A 19,182-nucleotide genomic window follows, 5' to 3' on the forward strand; every position below is an offset into this window, starting at 1 on the left:
CAGTGTCATTCCTGGAAACTGGCCAGAGTTTCTGCGCATTGAAGACAAGAAGGCTGAACTGTTCTTCTTCCTGGCAACCAGTGTGACAGCCCTCAACACTGACAAACAAATAATCAGTACTTGCAACATGCACACATGAGGAGGCTGATACCCGCATCCTACTGCACCTAGGAGATGCTGTGAAGGAAGGGTATAGCAAGGTGTCAATACGCACAGTTGACACGGATATGGTAGTAGCCTACTGGCAATCACAGCAGCTCAATCGACCCAGGCCTGTCGTGAACTCCTCCTGAATGTGTCAAGGTAGCAATTCAGTACACTGCCCTTTGCCACTGTAGTGGACTCTGTTTTCAGAACCAAGTCTGAATTTAGTTGAAAACCTGTAATATTTCATATATATTATGTAACATGTATGACTTCACCATAATAAATATGTTAATGGTTTACTGTGTATTTTGTTCCCTGAATACCAGATACATATAGTTAGCTACATTCTAGCATGTTGTAAATAGTACCAATGCATTCCCCATCCTTGAAAATGTAGGATTAGCCACCAGAATCAAGATCCTAGGTGGTCTAGATCCTAAACTACTGGTAAAATAATAACCAATGGCAGCCATTTTCAAAATGGCCGCCATTGGCGCCATTGGACAAATTTGCGATGGCCCTATAGCCAAAAATCTTCCTTAGGTCATGCTCTAACAGTGTGCCAAATTTCATGCTTTTATCATCAAAAGCACAATTCTTTCACATATCTGCTGGACTAAATGTACTCAGAACAGCAGCATACATACACAATAAAATGCACAGAAAAAGTTGAAAGTTGAGTTACTTCATTACTCCAAGTTCCCATAGGTTTTTCTGATGTTCTGCATACAGTGATAAACTGACAAAATATGAAATGATTCAACCTAGATCATCATTCAAGGGTTTTAATTTACATTATCACCTTCAGAAAAAATGTTTGAAGGTGTCTCTCTTAGTGATCCCTACTGGTAGTTAAAACCTAAATATGCTACATATTGGAGTTTTGTTGTGAGTTTCAGCCCATGGTTCTGTAAGGAACAGAACTTGACTTTATCGATTCACTCTCACTGCTTGCATAGCATAATACTTTAGAGAACAAGGCTCTAAAAACCACTCTACACTACTTGATCAGCAGCATATAGTAGAGAGGCACAGTTTGAGAATATGTGGTGAACATAGTGGAGTATTTCTCTCAGGAGATAGAGACTAAAACAGAGTGGAAAATGTGTAATTATTCAAAAAGAATGATAATGTTAATCTGTAACAGCTGGATGTGTGAACAAAAAAACGACCCAAAGGAATCCGCTCCAGTTTGAGTCCTTTGTTTCTATGTATAGGAATATTGGAAAGAAAACGGGATCACAGTAGGGGATAACATTTACAATACCATCTTTGTAACACTATTGCATTTAAATGTGATTCCACGCATTCAATGTTTTTTTCAAAGTCCATTCTTTTCAATAAAATCTAATTTATTACCATGACAAACAGGATTTCAGTGGTAGCACCCAGCGCCTCTAGAGACTCCGGTTCATCGGTCGGTCTCTTGTAGTGGAAGGCCGTCCCTGCGATGTCAAACTTCCTGGGCCAGTCGATGGTCCACGCTCCGTTGATGTAGTAATCATCCACTTCAGATTTCAGAGCTGAGTAATCACAGAAAACAAGTCATATTTTCAGAAAGATGAAATCAAAAGCAGACAGGAACAGTAGCGGAGACAACAGGTGGAGACAATCATTCGCCGTGATGTCATTGCTGTCGTTCATCATCATCCTTTTCAGCCTCCCTGATGTCACTGACAACTTTCTGAGCGAACACACACACACACACACACACACACACACACACACACACACACACACACACACACACACACACACACACACACACACACACACACACACACACACACACACACACACACACACACACACACACACACACACACACACACACACACACACACACACACACACACACACACACACACACACACACACACACACACTGTGTTTGCAGACTTTTCACGTGCACCGACATGTACATACGTCTAATTTAGAAAGAGAAAGAAAACACACTTCAGGTGAAAGCCAGGACGAATCTTATGAATACCACTTTGTCTGGTTGTCAAAACAAAAGCTGGTCTCCAAGCACAACAGATCTGAAATATCCACTTTCTGTGCGTTGAAATGGGGCCAAATTCAGGAGAAATGATCCAACTATTCGCTTTTCTGTCTCTCTGGCTCGTGCTCTGCAGATTCCCCTCTTTTCCCCCCCTCGAACAATTGTTAACTCCTCTTTAAAATATCACAATGCTCTTAGAGATGAATCCATTTTCTACACATCTGGCACTTATTGTGAGCATTTTGTTATTTTGAACAGTGCAGTTTACACAAGTCTCCACAGGCATCCCAGTCTCTATATTTATATTGCCTCACTTAGTTTCTGCTTTTATTTAACAAAAAAAAAGGAAACTACTCTCACCTAAATAGCAAGGACTCAGACAATGCTGCAGAAGAACAATATTATCTTTATCTCTCGGGTCCCACATGAAATTCATAAGAAATTTACAGATTGCTTGGAATGGAAAATGTAGTCCAACACAATAGCCAAAATTGCACTCTTTAAACTTTGATATATAGACATCATATCCTCTATAATCCTTGTGGACCAGGCAGCTGTCACCACGGCCCTATAAATCTGATGCAGCTCTGCGGTTCAAAGTGTAACTTAAGCCCTCCATCAACACCATCCGCTATAAATTCAACACGCTGTCACATGTCTTTTTCTCGTTAATGAAAAGACACAGAGCAGGCTTAATTGAATCCGGTTGTTTGATTGTTTTGCGTCCGTCCCTGCCAGTGTTGCAAATAGTTTTTGTTTAGTCTGGAACAGAGCGGATAAGCCTGGTGCCAGGAGAGCCATCACATGTGTTAGGATTCAGAGAGTTTTTATAGACTCTGTTTTATGGCTTTACATTAGGCAACAGGAGATTTAACGATGGCATCTCTCTAATTTGCTCTTGACAAAAACGCGAGGAAATCCCTGGAGATGTGGTTGACACAGAGCTGAACAGATAATATGAAACAGCTTGATGTCAAAATTGCCAATTCATCACACTGTACTGAACTTCTACTGAGACTTGTGGATTGATAGTGAAGTGAAACAAGACTGGGGAGCAACACTAGTGCCTGTGTTAGACTCCACTTAAACAGAATGGAGCTTTGAGCTAAAAGCATGTCATGTTTACCATGTTCACCAACAGGTTAGAGTACAGCTGTCGGTAGTTTTGCAGGTATTTGGTCATAAACTGAAGTGGATAATCACCCTGAGGGGAACATGAATGTCTGAACCAAATTTCATGGCAATCCATCTCAAAGTTGTAAAGACATTTAACTTAAAACTACAAATATGGGAGTTAAGTTCAGGTTAGAAGAAAAGTCAGGGGTCATCAAAGTCAGTCTGCTTCAGAGACTGCACAAAGCTGTGGGCCAGTCCACTAAGTAGATGTTGAGATATTTCACTGGATAGTGGATATTTGTTCCTAGCTCATGGCACTAAAGGACATAGCATCAAAGTAATTAGGGTTCATCCTCTGGGCAGATGTACCACATGTCATGGCAATCCATCAAACACTTTACAGTCATACACATAAAAAGACAAATGTTGCCCTTTTGTTGGCGCTAAAGGAAATGTCAGGGTATTGTCAAAGTCAGTTTGTTTGATCCTTTTAAGACCATGCACAGTATGTCTGTACAAAATTGCATGTCAATCTATTTAGTAGATGATGAGATATTTACCTGGATGGCTTACTGTTTTCCCAGCTAATGGTGCTACAGGACATGTCGCTGATAAAGTCATTAGGACATTAGGATTCATCCTCTGGGCACCATGAATATAAAGTATGTACCAGGCAATCTATCTAATGGATTTTGTGTTATTTCACAAAAAAAACAATTAGAATGACAACCTGGCACAACAGGAACAATTAGTGGATCACCAAAGTCAGTAGGGTTAATCCTCTGGGTAAAATGAATGTTTGGAACAAATGTATTGCCAATCCATCCAGTAGTTGCTGAGATATGTAAGCCTGGACTAAAGGGGTGGGCAAACCGACATACATAGAGCTTATACAATTGAATATTAATCTGGTTATAAATGTGACTTGATCATATGGAGGCCTTCACTTACCAATGTAATTCTTCGACATGGCAACTTCTTTGATTTCGATGTGAACCGATCCTTTTGGGATCTGAACCACCTCCATGTAGCCTGGAAGAAAAGGACACAGAGAGTTGAGGTTGTGTTTCTCCCACTCAAAGGGAGTACATATAGAATAAATCCAAACCACCCAAAAAGGACAAATCAGGAGGACAAAACAATCCCCTCCTTTTTTTTAAACAGTCAAACACGGACACACAGTATTTTTAGATGGTTTACTAGCCATACCATAGAAGGAGAAATATGTTTTCTCTCTCTCCTGCTGTCTATAGACATCCTCAGGCTACAGCCAACAGCAAGTCCCTATCTGTCCTCCTGATTTCTTCATTCCATGATGTAATTAATGGGAAAAACAATCTGTCACCATGACTCTAAAAAGCCAAAAGCATATGCTTTTCTCTGTGGGTGACAAAGACCACAAAAAAGGCACATTTCCTTGAAAGATTATCTTCCTTGCTTAAGGGATGTTATGCACAAAAGCTGCTTACCCAAAAGGACGATGAGTTATTTTGTTTGTCACATGTGGTCATCAAAACAAAATGTCTGGACCTCTTTTCACACTGAGTGAATCAAACAAGCCTGACAGCTCCAGTTCAAATTAAAAAGGGAGATCTAACAGAAACCTGATCATCAAAATGCCTGGAGTCAGATAAATTACCTCCTCTGGGTAGGGACTCGTTGAAGAGTCCCTCTGTTGCCTCGCAGGTGCTGCCATCCCCTCCACACACACGGCATCGATCCTCTTTAGCATCAGAGCTCAGGATGTTGTCACAGCCCACGTGCTTTGAAGAAAAATAAAGTCAGAGAATGCAGTGTTTTAATTGAAGACTGAAAAATGGGACCTAGAACCTTTTTATCATGAATCCCCTAAGTTAGATTTCAGAGCACAGACTTCATGGTCTTTAAAGCAATACATTTCACAGGTCTTCTCTATCATAATGGAACATTGAATAGCTTGGGGTTTTGGACTTTTGGTCAAACTAAATATGTATATTAGCATAGCTCTGAGAAAATGCGATGGTCTTTTCTCCCATTTCTTGACATTTTACGGGCTAAAACAAGATACAGACAAAGGATCAAGAGGTTCATTTATAACAAGCTGGTTGCAGCACTTGACTATGAAGAGCAAAAACGTCCATAAAATGGCAGTTATAAGTACATAGGGAGTGATTCGGACACAGTTCCAGTCTTTAAAATGTTTGTTAATGTATGACAATACACCTGGGAGGATTACATGTCCACTGCTTCTTCAGATCTCTCTGTTCTTTCAACTCTTTATGACTATCTGTCGGCTCTGTTATAATGTCTTTCTTTGTCTGTCTGTCCAGCGCCTGTAAACAGCATCACAGCTTTGAGTGTTTCTGAAAGCTTTCCAAGCAGACAGTGTTCTAGAGATATATCAAAGCAGAGGGTGCAAGCCTCTGAAATAAAACCAAATGCAGGGTTCAGTCTGGAAATAAACCTGCAATGCTCCTTTGATGGAGAATATTCCACCTCTTAGAAATTCTTTACCCATTAAAACACACACCATGTTGTGTTTTTATATTCAAATCAGAGTAATGTTGTTGGCACAGACACTGCATGTTCATGCCAAACAGAAATCAAATTGTACGGTCACGTGGAAGTCAAAGCCAATACTTAAAGCGAGGAACCAAGAAGTTATTTCAGCTGCATCTCACAAAACACACAAAAACCCTCATCTCCACACAAAACTGCACAAAATGATTTATGCTCATGAAAACAAAGACAGCAGTAACTGCCAAGTCCTACCAATAATAAAATGTTATTAAATCAGCTTTTTCAAATATATATGAAATCATTATTCAATCACAACAATGATTTTTGTGTTTTATTTATCTAAAAAAACAATTCTGGTCGAGGCTGCAGAGCCCTGATAAGAGTCAGAAAGAACAATGCCAGACATTTGATCACAATAAGCCACATCAGCAACTCAAAAGCTTTATTGTTCCTCACTGGAGAATGTTGCTTTGGCAGTCTTGTTTATCAGTAATCTAGTCAACTGTGCTCTCAAAGATATAAACTAGCATTGAGGCAGAGGGAACTCTTACTTGGTCAGTAATTGCCCAGCTAACATTTTACTTTAGCTGTCATTTGACAAAATATCAGAGGTTAAAAGTTTAAAATAAATCACAAAACCCCACTGAGGATAATGGCATTGTGTGGTTTGTAATTATATTATGTATGAGTAGGAGATGCATGAGGTTTTGAATGTATCTGACATGCATTTCAAAGCAAATCAATAATAATACTGAATTCAATTTGGGACAGTGCCAGTTACTGCATTAACATGCCACTTGTTTTGTTTTGATCAAACAGGATTGATCACAAATGTGTATCTGGAAATAGTTCATATGTAGAGTTAAATACGGTTTCAGATCTTTTGTTGATATTGAATTTGCATTACTATAACATCTGTCATTTTATTCTATTCTTAGTGAGCTAATATCAAAGAAATGTACAGACAATTGAAGTTGAACAATTGTAAAGCTATAAAAAAAGAATACTAAAATACTAAAGGTTCTTCTTTCAATACATTTCCATTTCCAGAGCTTTCAACCACATCTTAAAGTCTTCAGTTTTCTGAGTTTTCATCAGGTGACCTGGTTATGGAGTTAATGTCAATTGGTAACAACTACCTCCATCTAACCTCTATGTTCTGAAGAGGACTGTCGCATGCGGTTGAATGTGCCACAAAAATCTTTAGGTTTTGAAAGTTGTTAGGTTTTATATTAAAAAGTTTGCTATCACTGATTTTAAACCATGATTGAGTTTATTAGCTTTCCTGCTAATGCTGTTAGTGTGGTGGTTAAAGGAGAACGACGCTTTATTAGAATAACTTTTATTTTGACAGCTTTAGTTACAGTATAAGTTGTAAGCATATAAAAAATAAAGCCCAGGTTAACCTATGTTGTATTTTTTCTCAATAAAAGATATGAAAACACTCATTTGCAAATCTTTAATCAAGTGGATTTAGGCTTTCAAATCGACATAAGGTCTGAGCATGCTCTGCTGCCTTACCTTACACTCTCCATTGATGCAGATGTCCAGAGAGTCAGCCTGACATCGGGTGCCGTCTATGACTGCAGGAGAGCGCTCTGTGTAGAAGTTGTAGCCCTCTGCTAGACAGTTCAGCGCACAGGGCTTAACACCACCTGGGTTACACAGAGTGCACACAGACAGAGCTCATGGTGAACTAGAGTTCAGCCTGCACACAGACAACATGACCTGAACGCCAATAGATAAACTCAGAGATGAATGATAAACAATACATAGAGACTAGCAAACCCCGGGATCTCCTCTTGACTTGTTGACAATAATAATCATGAGGAGGGAAGTCAGCGGTGCTCGGATCTAAAACCACGGAAACCTGACGTCACTGTAACACCGACTCCAACAGAGAGAGCGCCGGCTGCCAACAACAATTATACTGACATCAACACGCAGGTTATCTGCTGTTTAAACATGACGGCTCGCAGCCCACAGAGCCCTTTAAATCAGGAGGTGATGGATTTGACAAAACAGACCCCCGAGATAAAAGAGATCAAACTTAAGCTCTCCCATCCCTGAAAGAAAACTAAAGCCGTGTTTACATGCTTCAACACTTTTTCTTGTTTTTTTTTGTGAAGTGGATATTTTCCATGATTTACAGACATCAAGGACAGAACTTAGGGGGAGAATGACACAAAGCATGTACTAATAAACGCCTGCCAGTGGATGAGATAGTACAATAGCATTTGCACCCCATTCTTGCTTAGACCAAAGAATGAGTTCTTCTGTCAGGATGGCTTTCAGACATTTTAAATTTCCAAGGTTGGAGAAGCAGCAGAACCTGGAGACGAGCAAGTTATTTGAACACAACACGGTGTGCAGCAATCTGAAGAATTCTCTACCCTTTCAAACAATCTTCCCACTGTTGGTGTTAACTGTGTACACAACACAGACCGGCCTGCAGACTGTCATTTGTGACAGAAAAAAGAATGACAGTAAAATTGCACAGCTCAGCACAAAAAAGTAGAGATTGGAAAAGTGAAATACTCTGGAGCTGGTTGCATCAGATCAGCATCTCCCTAGTTTATGGCTGGGCTATAATGCAATATGATGATTTAGTGTCTTGTAATGGAATCGTAATGTCTTCATATATCAATGTCATACAGAATTCCACCGTGTAAATTGATGCATGTGCTTGCTCAGATTTAGCAGAAAATCTGAACAAATTTTTATCGAGTGGTTATTTTATATAGACTATTTTTTTTGTTATAATATATTGTGGCATGGATTTTAATAAACAGCTGGAACAACCCGTCCCTGAACTCACCACCAGTGTAAGGCTTCCAGTTGTAATACTTCCCACGGAAAGGCATGTTGTCAAAATCAGCACACTGCTTCTCTCGGAAATCACGAGATCCTGCAAGGCAGGCCTGCAAATAAAAAGGATGTTTAGAAATTGTGATGCATACAAGTGTCAAGTATACTTACAGTAAAGGTGGGGTAGGTAAGTTTGAGAAACCGGCTCGAGATACACTTTTTGTTAAATACCATCCCGATAGCAATGAATATCTTAAGTGCTTTGACAAAAAATCCATAAAAAAATGTCATCTGTGGAAGCACGACCAATCATCTGAGCCGGCCCAGCTAAAATAACTGGATGGCCTACCTGCCTGTCAGCCTTCCATCTGTGCACAAACTTATCTCGTGCCCTCATTGGTTGTGTGCGCGTTCTTGTGTGTTGGAGGAGGGGCTCTGTAAGGAGGTGGCAGATTTGTTCCGGCTGTGTATTTTCAAAGATTCTAGCGCACTCGAGCTGGTTTCTCCAAAATTACCTACCCCACCTTTAACTGACTGCTTACCATTTAAATCATTTCCATATAATGTAAATATCTAATAAAAGACTAATAAAATGTGCTTGAGATGACTTAAGGAACGACTGAGTTGAGATGGATAAAATGGATAGTATGTTTGTTGGATTGATGAACATAGTCTTTTGTTTTTCTAACCTTTTCTTAATATTCCATGCTTTACCAATCATGGATCATCTTTGACAAATGGTGTAGCGCTGGATACAGACTTGCTGTTTATAGTTTTTAATGTTTGTGAAATAAATTCCATTCTGGGGCTTGGAAGTTGTTTTCTTTAGTTGTTATTGACATCAACATTATTTTCCAATATAATTTAAGTATTACAAACTGAGTGAAGCAACACAGACTATTTGAATCAATATGCTATTTAAGTGCCAGGATGACAAAGCAAAGATTATGTAACTTTGAAAATAAGAACAGAACTGATCTTCACTTTGATGGATTGCACAACTCAAACAAGTTAAAAGAGTCTGCCAATTGATTTTCATGTCATAAGAAAATTAATGGAAACCGATGGATAACTGGAACGAGTGGAAAATACCTCCCATAAATCTAGAAATCTGCTGCATGCATTCAAAAAAGTTCAGAAAAAAGTATGATTTGTAGCGAAGGAGTAAAAACTTGCAAGCACAGTGGTTTTAAGATTTTGAGTTGCAGTTGTAACCATTTGTGAATTATCTGCAAAATCTTTTTATTTATTCTGGGAAGTTTTTATTTGCATTGACAGCATTATTATTAACAACTGGACAAAGTCTGCAAAAGGATGTCACATTTTATTTCCAGACACTAAAACAGACTAGTTTCCTGGAATCTCTAATTGAGAACAGTTTGTTTTGCATATGGAGGGTTTTTGTTTTGTTTTTATGAGTGGATGTTGCTCCAGTTAGAGAAGGTAAAGAAGAAAAAGTATAAAGACACACTTTATTGGTGTGAAAAGGTCCTTAGAAACCCCAAAACACTCTCCCCCGGGACAAATAAAAGCTCTTGGGTCAAAGCTGTATTTCACATGCTGAAAGTGTTCCACGTCAAGGAAGGCCATTTTCATTACCACTCCAGTGTTTTGCCAATATGGCAGCTTTAAACTCGCACATCAAACATGCAGATGGAATCAGATGAGACAGAAGAATATTATTACAAGTGTGTGTTGAAATGACAACACGGCCGAATGAGATTTACATGTTCAAACATGTGTTTGAAGGAGGAAAGACCACATCAGTAGGGCTGCAAGTAAGGATAAACCAGATGATTATGTTTGATTAATCATTTGGTCCAGAAAATACCAGAAAATAGTTACAAGTATCCGGTGGAGCCAAAAGTTATTTCTTAAACCATCAGTCCAAAAGACAGCAGCAAGTCTTCATTTATCATGTTTTATTAATTTAAGCTGGAACAAGATAACGTTCTTCTTAACAAATGGTTTAAATGATCAATGAGTTATCAACATAGTTGACGATTACGTTTTGGTTCATTGATCGACTTTGTATCTCCTCCAGTCTCTAGAGGTGAAGGGGAACACCACTGTTTTGAACAGATCAAAGTCAATTGACTAGTAATGACGTGTGCTACAAACCCTCTGTGGGAGCTTTTTCAAGTCGAGAACATTTTAATAACATCACTTTAGTATTCTTGTTTGTGCTGAGAAACAATTGTTTCTGTGAGACATAACTCTGGGGACGGTTACATTTTGAAACATTTGATGTTTTAACAAGAAATGTGGCACAGATGTCCGTGGTGGCCAAATTGTTGGGTTGCCCCTGTAATAAAATGACAACTATAACCAACATATCTGACTGTGTCCAAGACAAATTGGCTTTAATCTAATCAGAAAGATGATTCCTTTTTTAAATAGCTACTGCATGAAGCATTATGCTAATGTATAACAGCCTTATAATATAAAGTTACCTCCCACAGGAAATATGTAGTAGCAACAGGAAGTGAGAGAGGCCCCATTAACAAATGATATCTGACTGCTGATCAATGTAAAAACAGTTGTGGTATAAACATCAATTTATGCATGTAAGTGTGTGAGTGCTGCATTCGTCAATGTATCTACATCTGGTGCTCACGCTCACACACATTTCCCTAGACAAGGTGTGGTCAGTGTGATGAAATGGTGGTTGGGGATGTTGTTTGTTTTCCAAAGAAAACACTCAGTGCTTGCTCTCAGCTGTTATTTTTAAGGCTTGCGGTTAAATGTCCACCAGGGCCCTAACTATTTCAATTTTCACCTTGTGAAAAAAAGCCCACCTAGAAATAGTTGAACAGAGATCTCCACTTGCAGCCATGTTAAATATTTGTTTAAAGCTTTGCTCCAGACCACAAAAAAAAAGAAGAAACTTGGTGAATTGCTTTTCATAAAATATGCTCTGAAACTGTCATCATGGTTGACTCAAGTGAAATGTCACAAACAATATGTGAACTATTAAGTGACAGATAACTCAAGAGTTGCTGGGGGAATATTGAATAACTGCCTGTGTGTTTTTATCATCGTCTGTCCTGTGTTCCAGGAAGAAAGCATGTCAGAAAGTTTAAAGGCGGTGTAGTGCTGCTAGCTAACATGCTCCTTATAAAGCCTTTCCTAAGATAACATGTTCCACAGGAGAAAAAACCTGGAGGCTCAGCAGTCATGCTGTGACAGGCCAAATCCATCCCGGGTCAGAATGCCTCAACTATCTCAGTCCCTTAACGAACCAGAGCAGGGCATCCATCAAGAGGACAGTTTAGCTTCCAAGTCACTTGTATACTTTGCTCCAAATACCAAGCACACAGAGTAAAACAGGGAGGCAAAGAAAGGAAGAAAACTTACGTCAGTGTTACAAGATCTGTAACGTTTCCTCTCCCCGAGACAGTACTTCCCTCCTCCAGACGGGCTGAGAGACACAGGAGAATTCAGTGAGTTGGGAATTAAAAGGTGAGAGGACATGCTCAACGCATTGAGCGTCATAAATAACCCACAAAGAAAACATCTTTGGTGGTGTAGTGAGTACATTTTGGTGAATGCAGTTCATGAAACAGGCCTCAGAAAGTCTCTGCCAGAAGACAAAGTGTGTTTGTGTGTCTGCATTTGCTGCTTTGCTGAGCGTGTACGCCAGTGATTCATTCATGAAATCCAAGCTGCTCCGAGAGCTCTTAAGTGTGACATGACATTTAGTTTTGGGAGAGAGACTGAAGTCTGTAACCTCAGAGCGATCCACTACATTTACTACATCTGCAAACGTCTGTTTTTCCTCTCTTATCATCTCTTCTTCTCACCTTCATTAGCCTCCCTTTCCTCTGAGACAATTTCCACTTCATTTGCAGAGTGAGCCAGGCTCTGTAATGAATGTGTCCGACGCTGCTCTGGCTGTGTTTTCTCTGCCTCCCTCCTCTTTGCACTGATGCCTGAGCGGCAGCGATCACCTTACACAGGTGTTCCACATTATGCCGGTGCCTTCTCCTCTTCCCCCTTTTTCCCTCCTTCCTCCTTTTTCCCCCTTCCCTCTAGTTCACCCTGGCTCTTTCTCGTGTCTTCCTAGACGTAACATCTAGTTCGGAAAACAAAAGAATGAACCGATGGGAGAAGGATAAACGTCTATTTCCAATGACTTGTCACGTGAGGACTAGGGGATGCTTTTAAACAACAGAAGTTTGTGAGCTGGGAGCTTAACTGACTGCACATGCTTCACCAGTACATCTTAAATAGCATAAGGACCAACCTCTGTGATGAGTTAGATTAGAAGATAGTGGTGCCCAGGACAACCTTGAAAGAACCCTCCTCTGGTGACTTTATGTCTGTCTTGTTACGGCGAGACTGAGTAGCTTTTAACAAAAGGAATAACATAATTTTCCTGCTTAACACATCCCTACTAAAGCTGGTGTGATCACTGGCCTATGGTGGCTAATGTTAGCATACTTAAACTTAGCATACTTAATACTGAACATTTTTCATCTTGTAGCTGTTTAACATCATGTGTTTTCAGGCAGGTGGGCAGAGCTATTTTAGCCTAGCTTAAGCTTAAAACTGTGCACTTCAGTGGAGACTCCATGCTGTACTAAAATGTCCAACCAACACATTATAAATCGGCTCCAGCCTTTTATTTAATGCCTTTATATCTGCCTTTCTCTCAGTGGATCATCAATTTACACTTATTATTGACCACTAACTGACCTATTTCAACAGGAAACACACCACATTTATTTAATTATAAAAAATAAACGCCTCACTTCCTGTTTGACTTTAAAGTATTCCACCATTGTCCTGTATAAGAAAAGGCAAAACTGAAGTGGCATTTATTTACACAATGCTTTGTTACATCCTGTTGCAGTTGACAACAAAAATCTAGCAAAAATATATTTTTAACAAAAACGCAATTCTTTCTATGGAAAGTGGCATTTATCCCTTTGCTACTATTATGCCTCTCTTATCCCTTTCAAATACAAGATACATTCATTCACACACACACACACACACACACACACACACACACACACACACACACACACACACACACACACACACACACACACACACACACACACACACACACACACACACACACACACACACACACACACACACACACACACACACACACACACACACACACACACACACACACGCACACACACACACACACACACACACACACACACACACACACACACACACACCTGTAGGCAGGACCTGGATGTGTGTGTTCAGCTTGCTGCGGCTTACTTTGCCTACTTACGCTGGGCTGTCACAGTGCCTCATGGAGGAGGAAACACCGCCCCCACAGGTCCTGCTGCACTCCCCCCACGAGGACCAGGGCCCCCAGCCTCCGTCCACACTCTGAGGCCAGGTACCGAACACCACACACTCCCCCTGGTAGCACCACTGCGAGCAGAAACGCAGAGGAAAGAGAGAAGGAAAGTTAAGTTATCATGCAGTCGAGTTGAATCTTATCCAAAATGTGAGACACATTTTAGACACGATTGCTTTTGAGTCACAATAACATTATTACAACAAAGAATACTGCAGTGTCAGTTCTACAGTTGTATAAAGTTTGACATCATGATAAATCAATGTGCATCTGTGTACAATGAACTGTAGACTAAACAGTCCTCCTTCAATAACAAACGCTCTCCCTCTGCCTTGCTTTAGAAACACACACTAACTTGTGATTACAATATTACTCACCCTATAATTCATTTCCGTATTAGTCCTGTTATTTCTCCTCTCTTACCTGTCATTTTGTATGGGTTATTGCTGACCTGGTTTCCTCCTCGTTGAGGTTATTTGTTGTATATGTAATGTGACTCAACTCAGGGTAAATCCATTTTAACATTAAAGGAATAATTCAACATCTGAGAAGTACTTATTAGCTCACTCCAAAATGGAAATGATTAAAAATGAGAACACAAATGTCATTTAACAAGCACTTGCTCAAATCAATACAATTGCTTTGCTGCTAGAGCCTTACTTAGCTGCTGGTGGTAGTATTCAAACGTGTGATGTCACTATGTCGCAGAAGTAAACAAAGGAGAACAATGGAGGCATTTAAGGCAGGGGGGAGGTTTGTGGGAGAGGAACACAGGGATGTAAGCCTTTGCAGACCATTTAAAAAACTACTGCATAACACACTACAGGAAAGGGAAAACCCCCAAAAGCATAATAGGGCCCCTTTAATTTGTTTATTTGTTTTGTCTAACAAAATGTGTTCTTATAATCCTCTTGAACACATTATTACCTTAACAATTATTTGATTACAAGTTGAATAAACAGAACAGCTTCTTCTAGTGACATGTCTTTGTGTTCTTGTTTCCAGAGTGCTGTGAGGAGCTTTCAGAGGCAGGTGAGGGATGTACAGCAGTATGTGTGCTGATCAGGAGTGTTTTAATCCTCGTGCTAAGCTGTTCACAGCTCCAGAGGGAAGAGAGGTTTAGAGACGTCCCTTTGTCTTTCAACTGTGTCAGTGGGTTAATAACTCAGAGGCTGGGACAGATAAGGTAAGGGCTGTGTGTCCCTCTCTGACTCACTCATTCCCATCCTGAGATGCTCTTTAAACAAGATTATTAGTGGGAGAGGAGAGAGGAGAGATGTATTGAGGGAAACATCCTGATAGAAACACAGAGGGGGAGCGGAGATGAAGTCGAGCAAACTGTTTATCTGTGAGTCCATTTAAACATACAGAAAACTCCTCTCAGTTGGTCAGTTTCTGCCCCTCTCCCGCCTCCCTCTGCCCTCTCCCCCAGCCTCTCTCCCTGCTCCTGGTGGAAGGGCCTCTCTCCATTACACGCTGGGTGAGAAATGGCTGACATTCATATTCCTTTGAAGCTCTCCCCGGGCAGGGGCAGACACGGTATGCCACTGGCTCTTCTAAAGCTGCTCCAAAAGCTGATTCAAAGCCCCCCCGGCTCAACCTGGGGCCCCCTGTGTTGTCCAGGACCCTGTCCGTGGGCCCCGGCCCTCAAAGGCTCCACTGAGCTAATGGTAATCGCGGGTGACAGCTCGTGACACTCTGCTATTCTTCCCTTTTAGACCTCGGACCATCCGGTGACAATGGCTGCCGTAATCCGTGTTAAAACTGTCTCCCCTAACCTGGCTGGCATCAAGAGTGGGCTGATGACCTAAAGCTTGGCCTGCTAGCATGTGTGTTTTTTGTGAGTGTTAGCCCCATCCCAGAGAGGAATACATAAACTTTGAGGCAGTGAGGTACCACTATCAGAGGCTCATGTCTGCACACAGAGGAGGTTATTGATGTGCTCATTACAGATCAAAAGGTATAAAATAAAAAAGGTATGCATATGATTTTCACACTTAATTAAACGTTCTTTCTGAAAAACCCTCTGTTTTTGCCTCAACCAAAATATATTATAGGTTAATGGAATTAGTTTGTGGTGCTGACTGCATTGAATAAATAAATCACAGCAACATGTCTTTTCAGATACTAAATCTCAATTACTCTAAATAAAACACAGATTTAGGTCTAGTAACAGATCCACAAGGACTATTCCTTCGTGTGGTAAGTAGAACCACTGTAAAGTTCTTTTTGGAATGTAACTTACGCATGTGAATTATCCAGAGAATCAAGGGAACCTAAAATGTTTACATTTCAAAAAGAAGTGCTATCATTCACTCACAAAAAACAAAAAATCCTAATGACGATGCCGCTGGGTTAATTGTCAAGTATAAGAAAATATATTTCAAAATTCCTCTCTTTTCTCCTCCCGTAAAACAAAAACACATTTTGATGACCCGTCTTGACCTGGGTGACGGGGGGGAAATGTAATCATTTAAATGATTGATGATGCAAAGCTAACCAAGTTCATCATATCAAAGCGAACTTGACTGTTAACGTCTGGGTTGCAGTAGCTGGGAGAGATATCATAGGTCAGAGGTGAGTGTGTGGCTGTCAGTTTGGAAAAACATCTCTTACTCATCCTCCTCCTGATCTAGCAGTGTGTTTGAAGAATATCTTAAACCGCCCACGAAACCACTAGGATTAAGTGAGAAAATGTGTTTTTCCAAAATGAGTTATTCTCTGGTAATTTGGAAGAATATTCGATGACTTACCCCTTTATCAATGCTTCCAGTCTGGCACAGGGTCCCCTCCGCAGCAGGGATACTGTTGGTTACACAGCGGTTGCTTTTGCTAAGGCACCAGAGCTCTCTACACACTTCCTAGGAAAGAAGGCAAAAGCAAGTTGGTCAGAATAAATCAATTCAGTAAACCGGGGGGTGGATCGCTGATTAAGGGAATGATTTGTCAGTAGCCTTTGGTGGTTTCTTCTCCACTCTGACGGAGAAGTAGGAACAAAACTATCTATAAATCTACTTGATTCAAGATCAAACCAGGTGAGTTGATGAGAGGCATCCAACTTTAAGAGCTCATATATTTTGGATCATCGTACATATTGAGCAATACGCCGAGGGTCATTGGGTGCTCTTAATGTTCTCTTATGAGAAATGAAGAGTCAGCTGGATCAACACCATGACTAACGTTTGCTCACGTTCACCTCAAGACCACACGGGACCGTGACATCAGTTCAAGAAATCACATTTCTGCTGCTTAGGGGAAATCAAGAATGAGCAATAGGCCTCCCAAGTCTTAGATAAAGAAGACTTGTAGGTCCAACAAATATCTTTAGTATTACTGAGTGGTCTGAGTAAACATCCCCGTCTTCTCCTCCTTAAGTCTAGAGCATAAGGAGAATCCATTTAGATTACTAAAGGAAGGGAGTGTGTGTGTGAGAAAGAGAGATAGTGGGTAGACAGCACAAAGTTGACCCCGAATAAATAAAACCATAAAGAGAACACATGTTACAAGGACTGCTCTGCACAACCTCGCATTAGATTTCCCATTAAACCGAGCTGGGACGCCCCCGTGTCTCGTCTTCAAAGGCTTTTACAGGACAATTATGTACGGCAGAAGAGCAGGCTCATGAAAAAGAGTTATGACCCAGCGCATAGATCGTGACCCCCGGGGTCAGTAAATATGCCACGGCCCCGACGCTCCCTGAGCCTATCCAGATTAAACAAAGCGGCAAACTGCCACTCTCTGGTTGCAGCGGCTCTCCTCTACCAGCTGGTTTCAATAAGCCGCCCGCTGCTCCATTCACTATCTCCACCGGCTGAAAGGTTAGCGTCCCGGGTTTTAACGAACGTGGATGTGCGCCGAATGGATTTACGCAACGTGAGAACAAGCCGACGATAAAAAAAGGGCAAGGGCACTCGGTGAGGGCCTTGCTAATATAGCCATCAAATGTTCTTTGTTTTTCATACCTTCCAGTGTCACGCAGCTGACCTGTCTGTGTTGGTATCTCGGGGCACTAACTGAAGTAGGAAGTGGTCATTGGAACCAAATTAACGCAATCAATCACCATAACTTCCTCTCTGGACCTATGTGTTTCTTTTCCCACCTCTGACACAGGCTCACACTGTGGTTTTATGTCTGTGAAATCCCCGCGGTTCTTTAAAAGTTTTGAATTTAGTTCAACCGCCGCAAAGGTTTCGTTGGCCATATTCAGTGAAATATTGCTGTTGTTTTACTCGACATGAGTGGTTTACAATCTCTTTTGGCAATGGCCCCTAAATACAAAGCAATATACATTTTTGTTTGATTTGTGAGCAACTCAATTATGACCAATTATCATAGAGGTTCGATACATTTTAAAATTAGACAGAAAAAAAAAGTCTACATCCAGACTGTTCTTAGTTTAGCATGCTTACATTTACCAATTAGCACTAAAAGCCTAACATCTTATTGTTTGAGTAAACAGCCACATGGTCATGGTCAAACTCAAAAGTATAACAAGTTGACCGAAACCATTTTAAATATCCATGTTTTCACAAAAAACTCTAAGTCCTAAACTCGCAGTTTCAAGTCCTGAACAAGTCTTAACGCGCTTTTCTTGATATTTTGTTGTATGCAAATGAAGTTATGAATGGTATCATTCTTTGTACCGCTCAGTGAAGTAACTTGTCATGTGTGCTCTGAGTTCCCATCCTGTCCTGAAGATAAATGAATATGGTGCAGATTTGTGGCAGGCATTTCAGAGTTTGGACATACAAAAATAACAAATCACTTTGTTATCAGACAGTCTAAGCCCAACATGTTTTACTAGTGAAATACTAAAACTACAATATGACATTATTTATCGTAATATTAAAGATAAACTTTGATATACTCTGACTAAACCTTCCCTGGTTTCCCATCACTGTGTTCTTTCACAGTACAAAACGATAACGAAATACAACACATCTCCATCCAAATGTGGAGGAGTTCAGCAGGTTAGAGCTGAGCCTTGGCTTTAGAAACCAGACTCTTCCACTCATTAGACTTTTTATCCATTTCTGTGGTCACGTCTGTCCTGAGAGCCGTCGCTGAGGGCATCTCTTTCACAGATGCTGTATGAAATAGATCTGATTGTCAGATGAAAAACTCCAATCTAGTCTGTGGAATCGTGCTGGAATCCAATCCGCTCATAAATGTTCGTCTTTCATGCTGATCTAAAACCACAATTATGAGCTTAGAAACCAAAATAACAGGGCTTGATTTGGGGCCTGTTATAATCTGCTGTCTTTCAATGAAATGAAAT

General features: G+C 40.5%; 1 protein-coding gene across 3 annotated transcripts in view; it reads right to left on the minus strand.

Annotated features, from left to right (window-relative positions):
* The window catches only part of adamts6 (ADAM metallopeptidase with thrombospondin type 1 motif, 6), a 57,814-nt gene that overhangs the window by 18,314 nt on the left and 20,318 nt on the right, over window positions 1-19,182 (minus strand). For all 3 annotated transcript variants that reach the window (XM_079656944.1, XM_079656942.1, XM_079656943.1), the window contains 8 exons: window positions 16,658-16,765; window positions 13,833-13,978; window positions 11,930-11,993; window positions 8,583-8,685; window positions 7,286-7,419; window positions 4,905-5,028; window positions 4,217-4,297; window positions 1,507-1,670 (listed from right to left, as the gene is read on the minus strand). In XM_079656944.1, the coding sequence (XP_079513070.1) occupies window positions 1,507-1,670; window positions 4,217-4,297; window positions 4,905-5,028; window positions 7,286-7,419; window positions 8,583-8,685; window positions 11,930-11,993; window positions 13,833-13,978; window positions 16,658-16,765 (924 nt within the window). The remainder of the gene's footprint in view (window positions 1-1,506; window positions 1,671-4,216; window positions 4,298-4,904; window positions 5,029-7,285; window positions 7,420-8,582; window positions 8,686-11,929; window positions 11,994-13,832; window positions 13,979-16,657; window positions 16,766-19,182) is intronic.

This window comes from Notothenia rossii (genome assembly GCF_949606895.1).
Source record: "Notothenia rossii genome assembly, chromosome: 11".
NCBI classification, from domain to species: domain Eukaryota; kingdom Metazoa; phylum Chordata; class Actinopteri; order Perciformes; family Nototheniidae; genus Notothenia; species Notothenia rossii.